This window comes from Stegodyphus dumicola, chromosome 1 (assembly GCF_044657685.1).
Source record: "Stegodyphus dumicola isolate Sdum_Otavi_A_Nest chromosome 1, ASM4465768v1".
Classification (NCBI taxonomy): domain Eukaryota; kingdom Metazoa; phylum Arthropoda; class Arachnida; order Araneae; family Eresidae; genus Stegodyphus; species Stegodyphus dumicola.
The window spans coordinates 289,922,242-289,943,565 of NC_140768.1; the positions used below are offsets into that span (position 1 = coordinate 289,922,242).

Here is a 21,324-nt window from a genome sequence, read left to right on the forward strand (position 1 = left end):
GTTTCATTAAAAGTTTCTTTTGAGAGTTTTAAGTTTGCATCGAGAGTAAATCAGTTACAGTGGATCTCATGGTATAATTTGGCATCTTAAATTTACAATTCCATTGTATTACTGAATTTTTAATGTTTGAAATGAAAAGTTTCAAAATAGAGGAATACAAAAATATTTATAAAGAGCAGTACATAAATACAAACACTGAAGGATAGTTAAAAATTATTTTTTTATTTACACTTTTTTGTACATTACTGCAAGTCAAGCTAACAAAACGTACACTTCAATTCAATATATATTTCTTTTTCACAGAACTAATAAGTTGTGAAATTAAGCCTCTGCAAATTCGACATTCGATGAAAGCAGAATTTTTCTTAAATTTCACTGTAAAAGTATACACTAATTTATTTACATATTAATATAATAAAAATTCTTTGGTTTTAATAAGAATAATATATTTCAGTCTTACACTAATTACAAAATAAATACATTGCTTAGATTTGATTAAATATTGATTCAGTTTAACTAATAGCATAAAATTATGTTCTGATAAAACAGGTTTTCTAACTAAAACTCTGGTTGTTGACATTTAAATACATAAAATTTTTATGCAAATAACTGAATTTTTCAAACAATATTTATTCACTGTGAAGACATTTCATGCAACAAATTTTTAATCTCAAGTTGAGTTTTTTCCATCCTTCAAAGTACAGATTTTTCAGTTTTAAATGCAACAACTTCTAAAAATTAATTATTAATTTATAATACAATTCATACACAGAGAGAGAGAGAAAAAAGAGAAGACATTTAAAATTTTATAACTGAAAATCAATAAAAAGCTATTATTAAAAAGACAGTTACCAGCACTGACTTTAGAAATGATAAATTGTATAGCTAAAAATTGTAATTATATAAATATTCAAGCAAAAATAGCAAAAAATATTACAGCCACAGAAAATTTTTATTTTCTTTTTGTGTAAAAACTCAAGACTTGTATATTCTTCATACAGTTACAGTTTTCTATTTGTATTAAATAATGATTTAAACATACAATTAAATGTATTACTTCTCCTGTCCCAATTCTAATAATCACCACATTCTGCATCTGTAGAATGATTTATTTATTTATTTAAAAAAACTTGACTTGTACAAAATACAGTGCTCTTTGTTAATATTATAAAAATGTATGAAAAAATTAGATATCAAAAAAGTCTTATAAAATGCAAAAAGACAGATCACAAGCTTTCAGTTTTACTTTGGAAACTCAAAGTGCTTCATGTCAAAGGATAAGACGTGTTATCCCACACAAGCAATGGTTTGCATAAAGGTGCATCAAAGTTTAAAATTGCATAGAATATAAGTTAATAACTCAAAGAAAATAAATGTAGCACCAGCAGTTTAAGGTGGGTTATTCGTGTTAAAATTTCTGAGGGAAAAAATAACATTTTCAGAAATTTCTTTGGGAGAGAAAAATCATTACATATTTTCTTCATTGTGAGTATTTTATCCAAGATATACTTGTAAACCCAATGGATATTAAATTGCAAAAATATTAAAAGTTTAAGAAAGAACATTTTACAAATTTTTATTAGCTTAAATACTGTAACAATTAAACTTAGGCTAAATGAAACATTTCTCTATCAGGTAACACATCAGACAGCAGTGTTTCTTTCACATTTAAAACACTTTTTTTAAGTCATCTTTTGCCCACCTTTCAGGATACAGAGATCATATTTAACTATTGTCATCAATGCCCATCACCATTCAAATTAAAACAACTTTTACAGATTTTTTTTCCATTTGTATATCTGATTTTAATAATAATATTTAAGTAGATCTTTTGAATAAGAACCCATTACTCTACTCGAAAAATAAGTCGTCTACTGATATGCATTCTCTCATTTTTCAAGCCTTCAAATTGCAGGCATTTCTACAGCCTTTTTTCTTATACTGCATTTACTGCTTTATTATTATTATTGCTTTGAATTATTATAAAAGATAAAATATGCTTCAGAAGAAAAGGTACTCATTAGCTGTTTTTTAATAGTAAACATCATAGATAAATATTTTTGATATAATAAATATATTTTTATAATAAACAGTGCTTTTTATGGAAATTAAAAATAAGGCAATTTAGAATGAATCACATATTGGATATGCCATGTTCTGTATTATCGTAAGCTATATTTAAGTGCCAAGAAATATTTTATAGTAATGATTTACTTAATTGTAAAGCTCTTTCTGCCATTTTGATTTATATATTTTCATCAAAACTATTATTTATGGAATCTAAGCAAGATAAATTATTATTGCTCTCGAGTCTCAGCATACGTTTCCCTTTTACCATAAAAGACAGCAGTTACAATTAGTTTTCATTTTAAAGAACATTTAACGAGCTTTCATTGCTCACTAATAATCTTTTGGTTACATTGTTAATTAACATTGTTAATTTTAATCTATTTAAAAGTACAGCATTCAAATAAGGAATGTTAATGTTAATAAGGAATAATTAATGAGGTTTTGCACTCAAGTTTTAACTGATATTTCATAACAGCTTTGATAGTCAACTATATTAATAGCATTTGTAAAGCAGTTTCATAAAAACTTGATATGTCATGATAATAACCTGATAAATCACACTTGAGTAATTATAAGCAGAAAATAGAATATTAAAAATTTCTTATTACATCAGCATCATATTTCTCATGTGTAATCACCTGATAACAAACATAAAAATGGCAGATCTTTTCAATGTAAACTATTCCTTTCTTTTCTAGAGTAATGAATTCATTATTCAAAGCAATCTATTTTAAAACACAAAAAGCTTATCTATATTTTAATAATCTCCTCTTCCAACGAGAAAATTTTAAATTTCATGTCAGAATTTAAATGAATTGCTTTAACTTGTTAATTAAAGCAAACATTTTAAAAACAAATTTGTAGCTCTGATACTTAACTTTGCTTGCTTATATTACACTGTTTGTATTTTGTGTTACTTAGAGACATTCTGTGTTTCACGTTCTGCATAGAAAACCACTTCATTTATGGAAATGTGCATTTGATGTAGTAACTGTCAAAACTGCTACCTTCAATTATTTTTCAGTTCCCTGAAATGAGATATATTTTTGTAAATGTGACAGAAAAATACCTCAAGTAAAGGCAATGACTTAAAGTAACAAATTATAAATGTAGTTATCTTTAAAGACTACATTTCTTTTGTTAATTATAAAGTAGATTCAAGACCTGAGGTTAAAAGTTCATCAGAATGCAGGCTGCTTCCATGGCTATCCATACTTGTTGAGTCACTGTCATTACTATGCGGACTTGAATAACTAGCTGCTTCTTGTAAGCGCATTAGCATATTCAACTATAATGACAAGAAAAGTATTTTATTACAAAAAAGTGTCAAAATAATCAATGTAATAATAATTAAAACAGTTTGTTTTTTCATGAACCATAATGAAAAATTAACAAATAGAATTTATAACTGCAAACAGAGACTGTATTATTAAGTATAATGTAGAGCCTACATATATTATATGAATATATGTAGAATTACATAATTCCGAAGTGTTCTATTGTTTAAGACATTTGATCTCCTGGTTTTCTTTACCACAAAAGAGAAACCTACTATATTTACTTTAAAAATATAAAAATATATAGTAACTTAAAAACATCACTCCCTAGTAAGAGACAATAATATTCACGAAAAAAAAATATTTGACTTCTTTCAAGAAATTAAAAAAATCACGAAATATGTTTAAAATAGTGTTCCTTCTTAATTTTATATTTTTAAAACATAGAATGAAAATATATCAAATTCTGTGTATTTTAAATGCTATAAGACTATTTGGAAGCATCCTTAAAGTGGAGGTCAGAGACATGTGCTTTGTTTCCCTTTGCATAAATCAAGCTCTGTCTGAGAACACTTTTTTAAAATTAAATACAGGATGATTTTTTTTAAATTGATGCTTTCTAATGCTTTTAAACTGATGCTGCTTAGCCATCTGTAGCCTGATCTATCCAGCTGCCACCAAATTTGAATAATATTATAATTAAGAATAATGATGATTTGAGAAAAAGATTCTGAGGAGGGAAAAAATTAGTTTCAAAAGTCACAGGAGAAAATGTAGCACTGTTGTTTTACACAGCTGAGAATTTGCACGTAGATAACATTTCGGTTACATAAATGGCAGCAGCAGTAATTCAGTTTATAAGGATAAGTCGAAAATATTGAAAGCCATTTCGAATGCCAGCTGTTTTTAACATGTGTCTCATTTTACCCCAGCACAAATTACCTGTATAATTGTTATACCTTCACCAAACAAATGCAGCAGCTTCTTTTCACGAGAAGTTGTTACAACCTATGTAAAGGAACTCCATCAATTAATGCATTAAAAGGCATGATTCAGAAGTTTGAAGAAACAGGATCCTTACCTTCGGTCTGGTAGAGGGCAAAAACCAATGTCAAAACAAACAGTTACTGCTACCGCAACTGCAATTATAGACGGCACATATGGAACCATTGCTGGTAGTAGCATGACAGTTGGCTTAAAATTTTTGATGGTACCGAAAATCTTGCAGAAAGTTCTCTATTTCTACCCAAACAATAATACATGCAGGAATTAAAACACAATGAGTATGATAAACATGTGGTATTTGTTCTGACATTCTTGCCAGGGAAATCGATGCTTTGGCATTGAGAGATGAGTCCTATTTTCACTTAAAGAGGAGGTTGTTAACTGGGCACCCAAACAAACCCATGCAGTTCAGGAAATCCTATTGCATTCATTAAAATTCACTATTGCATCACTGTTTACTATGACTTCACAGAAGATTCCATCACTGGACCATTCTTTTTTGAGAACATTACTCTAACAAGACCATTACCACAGAAAAGTGTCATGATATGCTGACTAGTTTTCTCATTTCACATCTTCAGCAGAGGCAGTTGCTGAATTAACGTAACTTTTACGTAGGATGGAATACCACTGCATATTGCCTGCTGGTACCGAAGCTGTTACACCATCACTTACCATCTTGGATCTAGCCCCATGTGACTGTGAAGTTATCCATGGTCTATCATGTTGGGATATTCACCTTGATCGCCTTAAAGGACAATGTATCATGGTCTGTGCTGAATGTTTCTGGTGACAGGTAGCTCATTTGTCTAATTTTCAGCTGATTAGATTACAACAGCACCACATTTTCCCCATCCGCGACCTTCAGAAGTATTTTTTTTTTCCACTGAATCTTTTCTTGCCATGTTATCATTAGTCCCCTACCAAATTTGGTGGCATTCCAGCTGATATATCGAGCTACAAATGGCTATGAGTATTTTCAGTTAAGGGGTGAGGGTATCCAGTATTTAAGTAAGGAATTAAAATGTCATATTCATGTTACATATATCAGTTTTATTATTATCTATACCATTTTTACAATACAGATATTAAAAGAAGCATATACTTACTAAAGGATCAGATTCACTATTTGGGTTATTTGTATGGTGACTTTTCGATCCAATAGTAGGGCCAGGATGACCTTCATATCCAACATCTTCAGGTCTTAATCTCAAAAGCTGAGGTTCAGTGGCCGTTCCATGGACTGGCCATGGATATGTCTCATATACCCACTCAGCAGGGTCTTCCCATGGAGCACGGCGTCCATATAACTACAGAATAAACATCGGTAAATGATGCTATCTTAGCTATTTTATATTACACAATTGTAAAAAAAAAAAAAAAAAAAAAAAATTAAAGAAGGAAAAATTCCTAAGATTTTTTTTCTTTGCTGTTTTAAAATGTAATCTTTCTTTACTGTTGTTAGAAACATGAATATTAAAATAATACAGCAACAGATGAATCTACTTCCGCATAGTACAGTACAAAGACCATAATCCAGACTCATCGGGACTTCGGCGATTCTGGATTAGGGGTTTTTACGGATCGTCAATTTAAATCTGGTAAGATGGCATGCAGAAATTATACAATTAAAAATATGAAACCGTAATTTATGAAATAAAGAGCAATTATGATCTAAAGGGTATCAAAATTTACAAAAAAAGCTTAATATTTATTTGTTTACTTTAGTAAACATTTCTTCAGTGTAAGTTGTTTAAGTTGCTTCGTTTTTTGTGCTAATACTTTCTCTTTCATTCTATAAACAGACATATATTCTTGTTCTGTTACAAAGTTCCACTGTTCCAAGTCTTGCAATTGCTGTGTCGAGAATACCGACTAACCAGTCAATCGAAATTTTTTCGTTTTCAATAATGTTCTCTGTTACTTTCTTCACAATCGGAAGCGTGCATGGATAAACGCTTTACTGGCTTTACGCGCATGCACAGCGGATGCGTGCATCAAATGTGCATGCGTAAGTTTGTGGCTTTGAGGTCCGGATTATAGATCATTCCGGATAATGGATGTCCGGGTTATGGACTATGTACCGTATAATTTTTTCAGAATTTTATTCATGGCAGTAAAACACAGATCTTAGATATAATGAAGTACTGTTAATTTTCTTTTTTCTTTTTTTATTTAATGAAATTTTACATGAAATGATCTGTTTAATTTCCTTGCAAGTATGCAAACATATTTTACGTCTTGCTATTAGAAGTGCATTTTTCTTTTATTGCTTAAAACCTTTGCATTAACAAAGATTGTACGTCAGCAAGAAAATAAACAGAATATAAGGTAGAAATATATAGAATAAAATAACTAAACTTATTTAACTGAAAAATAAAGTATGCACAGACCGACAACCTTGAAACATTAAAAATCAAGTGGTTCTCATATGAAAACTGGACATTTCCATGAGGTTTTGGCTCTGCTCAGTGATGCCATTTCAAAAGAACTCCGAATTGACTTAATTTCCCATCATAATTCATGATTTAGGTTACTGAAATATTTATGACACGAGTCTGATGTAAAATATAGTATAATTATTGAATTCTAAATTTTATGTGCATAAAATTTGTATATTGTGAATTTTATGTTGTTCGGCTACTTTCATTTTGTAACATTTTAGCACTTAATTCTGAGAAGAAAAGTTTTTATTTAACGAAGCACTTTTAAATACATTGAAAATAAAATTATTAATTAATGTATGATTATGTGGATAAATGTAGTAATGTACCATTTATTCATATAACAGAGAATTAAACACAAATATTAACCAAATAAACATTGATTGAATTTTCATCACCAGTGCAGCAAATGTTTGCACAAGATTGAGACAGTTCAGATGAAATAAATTTTAATCAGAAAAATTATACTAGAAATCAGTATGGATGAGAAAGTGGAATTCACACAATTTAAATTTCAAGAAATCAATAAACTTCATTTATTGTTGAACCATTTCCTTTAGTAAATAAAAGCTAAATATTAATAGCCAGGAGATTTGGTGATATACTGGCAAACTAGTAGATGTTATGAAAAACTGGGAGTCTCCCAGTAAAATCAGGACAGTTGGCAGCGATGAGTATGAGAATTTAAAAGAGTGACATTAATTACAAAAAGATATTAAAATTTGGAATAAGAAAAGCACAGTTGCATTAACATATTTTTTATAATATGACATAAAAATATATGAGACTTATATTAAAAAAAAAACCATTTCATCTTAACACTCTTTTCACCTTAACTGTAAGCTTTAAAATTTTTTTAAGGTACCCAAATTTAACATCCCCAATTTCCTATGACCAAACAGAATAACTTTCTCTTTTACTAGAAAATATAATGAACGAAGTAAAAGCATTGCAAAACTTTACATTACTTCTGATTGCAAAGATATGCATGGAAATATGAATCCAAACTATACAAAAGTAAATGGGGTTTTTAAAAGGAAAATATAATTTCTAAAAAAAGCTGTTCATTCTACAAAATGAATTTATAATAAATATTACTCTTACTATATTTAAAAATAAACCTGAAAAGCTAAATTGAAAAAAGATGTCTATTTAATATAATATTAATGTGATGCACAACCACACACTATTTATTTCTGAAATTCACTGTTACTTCTAAAGTGAGAAGTAATATAACAGTTATATCTCTAAACTCTATAAAGTAAAAGACAGGCCACTAATAGCAGAAAAAGACCATTGTCTTCTTCAGCTGTTAGCCACTGATAATAAAATTCAAAGCAAAGTAAATATAATTAAAAATAAAGTAAATACTGTATGTCCTCTTCATTTGCTTTATTTTCAAAAGAAGTAACTTTCTTCTATTCAAAACATGATTATTTTAGTATTTAATAGAATTAATCTGTAGTCCCCCCCCTTTGAATTAAAAAAGAACTGATTTTTATGAAAAAAATTCAATTTTTTTCCTTGACTTTTCATAGCAGGAATGTCTTATGGACATGGTGAAAAAATTACAAAGGAATTATATAGGATATATCACTGCTTCAATTAATATGGCATTAAAAATTTGTATTAGATGGGATATTAAACTTTAACAAAATTATTTTATTTATCATCTGTTGCCCATGAATATTATATATTTTCAATAAAATAAACTAAGTTACCTGAAGTCCTTCTCTGACTGCTTCTAACACATATGGGACTATACTGTAATTCCATAAATCAGTAAACCATACTTGAGAACCAGAGAGATCAACAGGACACGAGAGAAATAATCTTGGACCTGAAAAGCACACAATTCCATTTTCAAAGTTCGCTAAATACAGAATTTTAAAATATTTGTTTGAAGATTTAAAAAAAAAAAAATGAGATTAAAAAGGATAACAGTATTCAGAACTGATCTGCTTAAATCAGTTGATGATTTTCGCATGTTTGTAAAATTCAAAAGTCATAAAATTTTACCAGACAGAATTTAATGAAAATACATTGCATTTAAACTACTTTAGCAATATTTTGATTCTATTTTTAACTGTGCATAAATGAACATAATTAAGCAAAATTCTTTAATATCTCTTCAACTCTACAAAATTTTGGCAAGTTATTGTAAAAGAAAATTTATTCCCTGATAACGCAGATTCATAATATCTGTATAGCAATTTGTCTTGATTTTTATTGAGATAATATTAATAAATAGTTTACATCTTGCATATTACATAATTCTTTCCTAATTATCTTACCGTTTCTTGTACTCAATCTAATTTTAACAATTAGAACAATAACAATCAACAAAATAAACAATAACAATTCAGAAACTCTACCTCACAAAAATTAACTAAATAATGCTTTAAATGAAGTAAATTTTTAACTGAAATATTAAATATAATCATGCAGCAGTGGTAATAGGTTATATTATGAATAAAACCTGACAAGATGAGAATGAAGAAAGCTAATGAAATGTTCTGTATTTCCCCCAATTTATTTAATTCTGCTGCACATATAAAAACTAATAATAAATTCTTCATATTACAAATATTATATGGTATTTCTGTTAGAGTGGTTTTGGTGAGAAATAGACAGTGACCACAGAAACTATCATTAAATATCTACATGATATGATTTATTTAACACAATTTTGTCATCAATTTATTTAAAATAAACAATGCATACAAACATATCTAAAATTCACTTTAAACAGATACATTTTGTTGGCCACAGTCCCAATAATAAATGTATCAAATACATTATCGCAACTGACATGATTTCCAAATGGTTTCTTTTCTAACATATAGTTGCATATTAAGGCTATTTTCACAAATTCTTTTGAAGCATAAAATATGTTTTTCTAGCAACAAAACTATAGTATCTTTTCCAGTGAAGTATAATTGAAAGTAGCAAGCATATTAAATATCTAGCGACGAAACACAGAGAAATTTTTGATAGCTGAAGAAATATAAACAATGTGTAGATATACAGAATGGTAAGCATTTGTTTCTTGTGGAAACCAAGACATACTAATTTCCATTAATCGACAAGACAAAACAGTGAAGTATACTGTGCAAAAAAAAGAGGGTATAGTATCTGTATCTCCTCTTCTACTGAGCCGATTGATGAAATTCATATTGCGTTTTTTATGTCTCGAAAGTGCGACTTAGGATACATATTAAATTTATATACAGTCAAAAGTTGTTAATCCGGACTCGTCGGGACTTCAGCGATTCTGGATTATAGATCATCAGTTTAAATCTGGTAAGATGGCATGCAGAAATTATAAAATTAAAAATATGAAACCGTAATTTATGAAATAAAAAACAATTATGATCTAAAGGGTATCAAAATTTACAAAAAAAGAGCTTAATATTTAATCAAAATTTACAAAAAAAAAAAAGCTTAATATTTATTTGTTTACTTTACTTCCTTCGCTATCAGAAGCGAATTATAATGACAAGGAATTTGATTTAAATCATATCAAAGACGGAGTATATCAAGATGAAATACTACATTTAGTAAGGAATTATAAGGCAAATAAAATAAAAACATCTGACCTGAAGATAAGGATAGTGCAGACAGATCAACTTCCAATTCATTGCGTGCCGCGGTGTTCCCCCGCCGCAGAGCAGCGTGAAATTGATAAACAGATTTCAGAATGGTTAGATAAACAAAGGATATGCCTTTATCCATTTTTTGCAGCAATTCCACTTTTTGTTTAATGGACTTCGAAACATACTTTCGTTTTGTAGATCCTTTACATATTAGTAAATATATATCGGAAATTCTTTTTGACATAATCGAAAGTTTAAGCTTTCTTTTATAAAATTGCTCTAACAGTCTGCAAAAAATAATAAGCCGGATCCAATTCGAAGATTAAGGAACAACGCAATCTGCAACATTAACTGAATTAGATAATTTTAGCTTAGCTTATTCCGTCCGTTATATATTAAACGCGCATGCGTAAACGTATTTCGGGCATGTGCACACGCATATTTGCAGCCGTAAAGGTCAATGCGATGCATGCGCAGAAAGTTTGTAGCTTTGAGGTCCGGATTATAGATCATTCCGGATTATGGGTGTCCGAATTAACGACTTTTGACTGTATAGCATTGTTCTAGTATAGGTATTTTGACACAAAATCAGACTTTTTCTGAAATAACATGTCAATTTTTTCTATATTTTTATTTTACGATTCAAATTATGTCTAAATATTAAATTTTGTACAATTTCGTGCGAAATTTATGGAGAAATTGAAAAATTTATCTTGGCGCATTTTTTTCAGTTTGAGCCAAGAATAATTCACTTGGCGAACTTCTTAATTTATGGCAACCTATTTTCCTTTACCTTTTTACACTGTTCATGAGTGGGAAAAAAGTGACTTTGTTCCTACTTTTAAATAATTTTAACAAAGTGCGTAAATCACATCTGATGTTATTATCGCTTTCAACAAATATGCTAAATATGAAAAGGCGCCAATATATAAATTCAAATATATCTTAGGAAATTTTGAATAGAAAGCTAATTTTTTTCAGGTATGCTTAGAAATAATGGTAACACTTTTATAGGTTATAATTAGAAATATTTTTTTTTATAAAAATTATTTAAAAATGCAAGTTTTAAAAATAAATCATAAAAAATGGGTTAATTTTATTTGAAATGAACCTAAATTTCGAACTTTGAAAGAAGAAATCATGTAAGTGTAATAAAAAAAAAAGATATTAATAAATACATACCCAAACTGAATTAACATTGAGGAGTAACATTGAGGTGCTAAAATTTTTAGTGCTAATTTTTTAAAAATTACTCCTGTGATTTTTACAAAACTTGGAAGTTTGGCATAATTTGAGTCGTAGAATCGAAATATGGGAAAAAATTGGCATTTCAGAAAAGTCTGATTTTGTGTCAAAATACCTATATTAGAACAATATGTAATTCTAATACATATCCCAAGTCGCACTTCTGAGACAAGAAAAACACAACTTGAATTTAATCAATTGGTCCAGTAGAACAAGAGATATAGAACTGTCCCCCCTTTTTTTTCTTCTTCTTTTGTGCAGTGTACCTATTATATTATCACATGAAATGATTATAATCCTATGAGATGCATAATTAAGGGGAAACATAAACTACCAAGTTCGACTGCTCTTTCACAATGTTCTCAATCATACCTACAGTCAGATTAAGTATGGTTAACTTTTACATATCTTTCAACACATTTCATCTTTAAAGGTGAAATTACATGATTTTTCTGAATCTATACAAATACCTAACATGTAAATTTTCAAAACAATTAATACTTGATGTCTAATTTAACCAAATGTCTATACCTAGAATCATAGTAGCAATCAATTCGGCTATTCTGTCAAAACAGTACTGAAAATTTATAAAACATTTGTTTTTATCATAATAACCTTTCTAAAATTTTAAAAAAATCTACATAAATAAATTGTCATTTAGAGCAGCAGTGAATATAAATATAAGAGTTAAATGCATGCATGTCTCTTAAAGGTGATCTCTTTTCCATATGGGTGATTGCCTATAGCAATCTACACCGAGACATAAAGGTTGTACATAGTCATATTTTTGAAGATCAGGAGGTCCAGAAAAGGTATCTTGAACAACATGCATTCCTGAATAGGAAAGCTGGTGTGCTTTTGCACTTAATGCCCCATAACAGTATAACAGTGGTGGCGAACCTTTTGGGGGCCACGTGCCCAAAATGGAATGGTCATGTGCCATTCCGTTTAAGATATTAAATTAGAATTATTCATAAATTACCTCAAAATGCTTAGATCTGAAAACTGGAATCTATTTAAAAATGAAAATATTATTAAAACTCACCGGCAGTCTGCAATAAATTTGAATTTGTTTAGCACAAACATTAGCTGCTTCAACTTTGGCATGTTTTTTGCCATATGATTGGCCCAAACAATTGAAACATCATAAATTGGGTCAATAAATATGTATATCATTTCTATAGTGATATGTGAAAATCTGATATCTAGGCTTAAGCTCTATGCCAGTGGTATTATGCGATAAGTATGTAAGTGAAACGTTCAAGAACAAACTAAAAGACTTACTGCATAGTATCATTTTATTGCGATTACTGATTAAGGAAATAATATTTTAGTCGCATGCTGGCTGATAAGGCTTTGCCTGCCGACTGTGGCTCACGTGCCATAGGTTCGCCATCACTGCCCTATAACAATGACTTGATATCAATAAACACAAGTTATGAAAGCCAAATATTTTAAGCGTTTGGAATCAAGTCTTGTCTGAGTATAGGTTTATCTCATGCACCAACAGTTAAAAAGAATACTAATAATTTTGGTTGGTTCAAGATGCTCATTCATACAACTCAAAACTATATAGACATCAGCTTTAGTGGGATCCACAGAGTTAATGTTTTTCCAATTAACTTGTTAAACTTAAAATATTTAGAGGAGTATTTTATCAAATCTGAACAGACACACACAAAGTAAAATTTATATTTAAGTCAAATCATCCTTGAAATCAATATTTTTATTCAAAATTTATACGAAAATAAGGGCGCTGTTTTGCATGATTTTAAATAAAAGCTCCTTAAAAGTTACAATTTCCTGGCAACAGATCTATGCTGAAAACTGTATTGAGATTAACTTTTACTGTTTCTTGAAAAGATCAACAGTTTCATCCTAGTTTATTACAATTTCTGCATAATTATCTTTAAACGCATTTGCCATTATCTATTTTATATTTTGACTGAGGTTCTAGATACTTAGTAATTTGCATATACCTTTCAGTGAAGATTAAAAACTTCTCACAACAGAGATATGTTTGACATCTGTGAATAATAAACAATAAGGTTTTCCTTATTTTAGGAAAGTATGAGTTCGTCCGAAGAATAAAAGGTTTTCTGAGAATGTTTTCATGAAGTCCGCAAATCCTTTTCTCAGTAAAAGAGAAAATATCATTACTAATTAATTTATTGCTTCCCACAGATTTAATTTAAAAGTTTCCCGAGCAGCACTTCACAACATGAGCATCATGAAAGTTTGATGTAACACTGACAAAATATGAATAAATGGTTAAACAAAGTGGCTGGATTTTGAGTATCTTACATGAAATGTGAAGAATGCATACAGATGCAAACCATTGCCAAAAACAGTGCATTTTTAAAGCTATAAAATAAGAAGGGGCATTTTACACCAAACAGAAAAAGAAAGATACTGCTAAATGCAAAAATGAATAAATAAAATATCAGACACCATTAATAAGTATTAACACCTGCATGTGGACATTATGTATTTCAGATTATAAGATAATGCCTGAATAGGTGATAATTTTAATTATCAACAATATATATGCTTTATATTTAGAAGCAGTAATTATGTTTTCTGATACTAGTTTTAAAATTCTAAATAAATATAAATATCATCCTAAAATGCAAAGCATATATATTTTTTTATTTTTGTTTAAATGTAGCATTCTGGTTCCCCCTTTAACAATTTTAGTCTTGGTTACAATTTCACTTAGAAGCTTCGCCATTCTTCCTGTGATTGATTAACTACATCTCTAGCTATGCAGCTTTATGAAAATGAACACCAAGTGAGAAAATAATAAAACTAAACAATGGATAGAAACAAAACAGATTGTTATATTTACCTATAGTGACATCAGAAGAACTATGAGTTTCAAGGTACTTGTTTAGGTGCTGCCAAACTTTTGGCATCCAATCTATCACTTTTGCAATTTCTGCATTACGTATGCCACTACGTATTTCTTCTTCAACAAGTTTCCGCTTCAGGTACCTTCCCAAGAATCCTTTCACAGGCTCCATGTGGTTTGCACACAACACCCATCTGTTAGAAAATATAATATAGAGATGAAAAATTGAATCAATATACTTGCACTAAAAAACTCACACCGTCTTACGTCTCTTTTCAGAATAAAAACACTTCCCCCGAAAAAAAATTTAATTCATTTTATAATTCCACAAATGATTTATGTAAAAATTTATATAAGCATGCAAAACTAACCAGAATATAATACACAGTTTTAATATATAAAAATATTTAAATACATACATATGTTGTAAACTTATGTAAACATATTTGACTGTGTTTTGCTTTTACGCACTTTTATATTGTTTTGATTTATTTATGCATTTATTTAAAGCATTTTTATGATATAATTTTACTGTGCAGTTTTATTTAATTAAATTTGGACCCATTTATTATGGTTGTAAATGTTTGATGTGAATATTAGGTTGTGAATTTTGTAATTCCAAATCGATTAAAGTTAAAACCTGAGATATAGCCATAAGCTCTTCTGGTGGGCTTTGGTAACATTCTGAAAGTATCCAGAAAATGCATTCTCAAAGCCTTAGGTATGATATTCCTTGAAAATGCTCAGCAATCTTATAAGGCAGATATGTTTCAGCGTGCAGTCTGTTCAGTTCACAACTATAATCAGCTTTGTTTTATAAGTGATTTTCATGATCTACAGTATTCCTTGCATTTAAGGAGAATGCGCCTTATCTCTGTTTTTCTTCCCCTCCCTGAGTTATTTATAGCTTTTGGTTCATTTATTTCTGCAAAATATTATTTTTTTTCTATTCATAGGATTTAGTTATTAAGATCTTTCAAACCTATAACAATTCTGCTACAATATTCAGTATTTCAGAAGTGGATGGTGGTAGACAATTAGTGGACCATAAGAAATGTATTCTCAGATTTTCAAAGTTTTGATATGCATCTTTGAAACTAGCCTGAAGCAAATCCTACTTAATATAATTTAAATATAATACAGATGATTTTTATCATTGATTTAGTTGCTTATTTATGCCTATTAAATTAGAGATTTGGTAATATATTTTTAACATACTAATAAAAAAATACAAAAACTAATTTTTTAGTGGCTCATTTAAGACTCTTTATGCATATTCAAATGGATTATACACAACTAACTATAAGTCACAAAAAACTTAAAATAACAACACTTTGAGGTTTTTGTGTATATTAACACAAATGTGAAACATACAAAGCATATTAAAATATAATTTCACCTGAAGTTATGATGAAGCTGCAAATTAGTTGTTGAGCAGGTAGCTTGATTCATTGTGCCAATAATATAGGGGCTGAAAAATTAATATTATCGAAATATAAATTTAAATAAGAAATCCATGCTTTTTATATAAAATATAAGATATATTATAACGGTTTTATATAAAATAATCGATGGAGTGAATATCAAAGATTCACATTTCATGTTTTAAGAATGATTAATGCCTTATACTTACCACTTTTGGTATTTGGCACTAAGGAAACCATTAAAAACCTCTCCCAGAGAGCCTACATGATGTAAGTTATCCAGTATTATCACAGTTGGTAGATCTGATGCATTGCTAAAATAAATCAAAGCCTTTATAGAAATTCTAGAATAACTCATGAATTAAAAAAAATCTATTTTCATCTTCATTTCAAAGAAAGTTTTAATAATTAAGATACAGGAACAATAAAATTATTTCTTCTGAAGTACACGTTAAGTACACAAAGAAAAAAGATCTTTTACTTTTTTCAAAATGTATGATAGCAATATTCAAGCTTTTAAATTTATGAAGATATATGACATGGTTGAAAAGGATATTTCCTGTTTTTATATGATAAATGTCAAACTAATCTAACTGCAATTTGAGATTTAAATATAATAAAAGAATATTTTTTCACTTAGTTTCTGTGTGTTTTTTCAAATTCAGTAAAAGCTCTCAGCACACCGAAAATGACAACTTCCGGATAATTGAACACATAAAAAAACAAAATTTGCATTAGATTGACAAAATTAGTGAGAAAATTTTTTGCTCTAAAACTATTAAAACAGCCATCTTATTCGTTATAAACTTGAATATCAAAAATATACATTTAAAACTGAGACTTCAAAATAGAAATATACTTTCAATCTTGTCAAAGCTGACGTATTTCGTAAGCCTGATCCAATTATGGTGTATTAGAAGACTGATCTGTACTTCTTAACTTTGGCGTTTTTAACTGGCATTTTTTGAAAAAAGTTCTCATTTTTCTCGACCTTTATGAAAAAAATTTATATTATGCCTGAAAACTTTTCATTCCCCGACTTTTGATTATCTTTCAGGCGAAAGTGAACCTTGTTCTTTAGTATTTAACATTTAGAACATTTAATAAAATATCCAGCAAATTATAAATAGGCTTATTTAACTATTTAGATTTCTTGAAATTAATATAGTAGCTGGAGATTTGTTAGCTAAAGCAGACAGTAATGAGAAATTTATACTCAGCAAAAGCAAGACATAGTTTTATTATAGAAAGATATTTATTTATTATGAAAAATGCACACTTTTATTGTATGCCTGTATGACAGTGTGCATGGAATAAATATTCAGCATTTTAACTACTTGAATATCTAAAAAGTACATTAACAAGGACCCAGGGCTGGTGCTAGATATTTTGCCACTTGATGCATTCTTTGTGGATCCTGAAAACTGTTGCCCAGCTGTTCCCTAATTTCTAAATATTTTTCTGCTCAAAGCCTCTCCTAATTTCTAAATTTTTTGCTGCTTGTTATTTCTCTAATGCCAAAAAATTCTGCTGTCCCTAAATTCTCCTGCCAGTGCAAGAGCACCTGTTATACCTGCTCAGGCATTGACAGCAGTAAAAATATAGAAAAGAAATCATACCTTGTTTCACATTGCTCAGCAACATTTGAAAGATATTGTCTCAACTCCTTTGCAGATTTGTGATCAACACTAAATGTTGCAACAGAACCAGGTACAAGATCTTTTCCATTTCTAAGAATAAAAGAAGAAAAAATATTTCAAGACTGTGAATCATTCATAAAGTACACTGAGCAATGTTGCATAAAAGTCATATATTCTACAGATTCATGCATTCTTATCGCAATTATTAACAGTACCCAACCCACAGCAATCACACATATGAAGAAAAATAATCTAATAATTCCTGTCAATATTTCAATAAATGCATTCATTTACGCTTTCCTATAATTTTATTATAAGATACAAGCATAGATCAGAAACTGAATAAAATTTAACTAATAAATACTATTAATGTCATGTAAAATACTATGAAATTGACCAGAGTTAAAATGGTAAATTTTTTAACTGGATTGAAATAAAAGTAAATTAATAGAAAAGTAAAACAAAATTCACATACGTTTAAAATAACAGTTAATAATTCTTTGGTTTTTGTGAAACAAATACAGAAAGAATTATCAACAGAGCCATGCACCTGAGTTGTATTTGGAAGATTGGCAAAATTAATCAAAGAATTCTTTAAATAAAAATCCTAAGAGAAAATATTAATACAAAATTTTAAATATTTAATTTTAAAAACTTTTCTAAAATTTTTTTGCTAAAATTAATATAATGATAAAAACCTTTAATTTTATGAAACTGATATTCATCAATATATAACATCATCTGAAGTGGCTCAAAACAGGTATACCGACTCAAAAAGAAAAGGGGGACAGTTCTAAATTTTTCATTCTACCCAGTTGATTGAAGAAATTAAACTTGCGTCTTTCAAGTCTCAAAAGAACAACTTAGGATACATATTTGAATTATATATATGGTTGCTCTAACATATGTATTTTGACATTAAATTAGATTTTTTCTGAAATGACATGCCAGTTCTTCCCCCCCCCATATATCGATTCTACGCCACACATTATGACAAAGTGCCAAGTTTTGTAAAAGTCACAGCATAGTTTGGTCAGAATTAGCCCTAAAAAATTTAACATCGAAATGTTAAGTGAATTTCGCATATATCTCATATCGACTTTTACTATTCTGAAGATGTACCAAAGGTATTTCATGACAATAACTGCACAGTAAATTTCCTAAACAAACTGTTGCTTACATTTGAAAGAGTCATTACTATTACCTTTTTTCTTCAAAGCAAAATATATCTTTATACAAACATAGGGTTTAGAATAAATATACTTTTAGAAGTCAGACTGTGATTTGTGAAGATCTGAATTATAATTATAAGTAATATAATAAATGATTATTGTTACTTTTATTTTAACATTATTGTTATTTCTCTGATCTTTGCTGTTACATCAGAATTTATTAAAATTATTCTTGTTAAATAATTTCAAAAATTTTTAGATTGTCCTTCTCTGTGCACATGTTGCTAATTTTATCAATCAAATTTTTAACACCTGTGTTTTTACTCACTCCATCGATTCTGCCAAAAAGTACAAATTCAGTGAAATTAACCCTTTTGCTTTCAAGGTATTATATGTGATATGATGCTGCAAAAACTTACTGAATAGAATATGTAGAGTGTTACAATTTTGTGATGAATATCATTTATCATTTTATTCTAAGAAAATTAAGTACATGATAATACCAATATGCATTCATAATTTAAAAATGTTTCATGCAGTACAAGTGACTTAAAAGTGACTGTAAGTCCAGAAAAAGTCAAATTTTGTGCCAAAACATGTGTGTTAGAACAATATTATATATAAATCTAGGCACTTATGTATTATCCTGTTGATTGTTGACCGAAATTTTCGCAATGGTCACCAAACGTTATGGTGGAATTTTAAAGGAAGTGAGTCATCCATAATTGGTGCTAAATCATGCTACTTGGTCATTGACATGATAATAAGTAAGTCCTAAATCTATTATATATCCTAAGTCATGCTTTGGAGACATGAAAAATGAAAGCTGAATTTTATCAATCTGCAGAGTAGAATGGTAAATACAGGATTAGGCCTCTCCCCCATTTTTTTTTTTTTTTTTTTTTTTTTTTTGAGTTGGTGTAAATAATTATGTATTTTTTAAAAGCATAATAGTTTTGTATTACACGAGTTTTATTTACAAAAACATTTTAGTAATTATTTGTATGCAAATAATGCAAATTTAGCATAAAAATTAGAAAGAAAAATGAGTGCAAACAAAACTCAGGAAGTCATGATCTATAAACAATGTAGTTCAATAAATTATATCTTGATCCTAAGGCCTGCAGATTACTAGAACTTTACTGATACTATATCAACTTTATAATCAAACTTTTATTTGATATTAAATCAGGACATACTTTAGCACAAGATATTCTGCCAATTTTTGAGCAATATATGTTTTCCCAGTTCCACTAGGGCCACACAGGATTATTCTTCGGTGCTCCGTCAACAGAGAAATATACCTTTGTACAATAGATTTTGGTATTAAGCTTTCAAATGCTAAAGCATCGACAGAATGCTGTTTAGTGCCTATAAGAAAAAATATAACATAAAATTAAATACTTATATATTTCTTTTCTGATGCCCTAAATTTTAAATTTCTTAAATTCTTATATCTTTAGCACAAAAAAAAATTATGCATGTGATATTTTTAGTACCTTTTATAACAATTTTAATTTGCATGTTGTCTCCAACAATATATCCACAAGGCAGAAGCTCAGGAACATCCATATCTAAAAATAAAAACATTTAACTTAATTACAAATATAGCATATGAAATATGCAAGTATATTTGGTTTCCATTCAGTACATTTTAAGATTTGATGATGTAAATAATTGATAAATTATCAACATTAAAATAATCTAATAAATGAATAAAGGGATTTTAAGATTTATAACAAAAAATTACAATATATAGTATGTATTACATAATAAATAAGCAAACAAGTATAAATGGACTTTAAAAATCTAGCACTACTGCTGCTAAGATTATGAATTTAAAATTTGACTTTTTATTTTCTATTTTGACTATCCTCTAGGAACTGAAGATTAAAAGTACTGCAAAATGAACCTTATTAAAGGCTAATTTCTTAGAAAATTAAGATTACACTAATGCATTTTATATATATATATAGCTGTCCATCCAATATTTTTTCCCCTTACCACCATTCTCCAATACTTGAGAATTGCTGGGCTCTTTTCCCATTAAAAACTTGCTCAATATGATTTGTTTCAGTTTACTTTTTAAAATGTTCTTAAGCAAGACTTGCCATTGTCATTGCAAATATTTGTGCTATGACTTATTATTTTTTTCCCTCAATGTAATAATGTGTAATGAATCTTTGCACCTTACCCATTTTGCATAAACTTCATAGATAAAATAACACACATTCTCACTTCTGTCTTCTGAAGACATTTTCTCCACTGCATTTTGGAATACCATTTGTGGAATTACTTTGAATGTAATTGTCATTTTTCAAAGCACTGTTTGACATCCAAGATGATTTTCATTATTATATATATATATGAACTTGTATTAAAGAAAAGAGTAAAAGAACATTATGACATTATTAAATTAAAGGTGTTAAAGACATTATGAACATTTATAAGCAATAATTGTATTTTAATAATTTAAATGCTGTTAAAGTACCTTTTATAAGCTTTTAGTTATATTTATATTAAATTAGTGAAATTCCGTTGATATTTTGAAGGCTATTTTTTCATACTATTTAATGATATGAAAATAGCCATGAACAAAT

General features: G+C 28.6%; 1 protein-coding gene across 6 annotated transcripts in view; it reads right to left on the bottom strand.

Moving 5' to 3' along the window:
* Positions 1-201: 201 nt before the first annotated feature.
* The window catches only part of sick (sickie), a 975,074-nt gene continuing 953,951 nt past the window's right edge, over positions 202-21,324 (bottom strand). For 5 of the 6 annotated variants that reach the window (XM_085808521.1, XM_085808510.1, XM_085808526.1 and 2 more), the window contains 9 exons: positions 20,224-20,298; positions 19,924-20,095; positions 17,532-17,642; positions 16,122-16,226; positions 15,888-15,959; positions 14,486-14,682; positions 8,518-8,636; positions 5,462-5,662; positions 3,215-3,358 (listed from right to left, as the gene is read on the bottom strand). In XM_085808521.1, coding sequence (XP_085664647.1) covers positions 3,215-3,358; positions 5,462-5,662; positions 8,518-8,636; positions 14,486-14,682; positions 15,888-15,959; positions 16,122-16,226; positions 17,532-17,642; positions 19,924-20,095; positions 20,224-20,298 — 1,196 coding nt within the window. Of the gene's footprint in view, positions 3,099-3,214; positions 3,359-5,461; positions 5,663-8,517; positions 8,637-14,485; positions 14,683-15,887; positions 15,960-16,121; positions 16,227-17,531; positions 17,643-19,923; positions 20,096-20,223; positions 20,299-21,324 lie in introns of those variants that run through there. The other variant, XM_085808514.1, reaches the window with a different exon arrangement.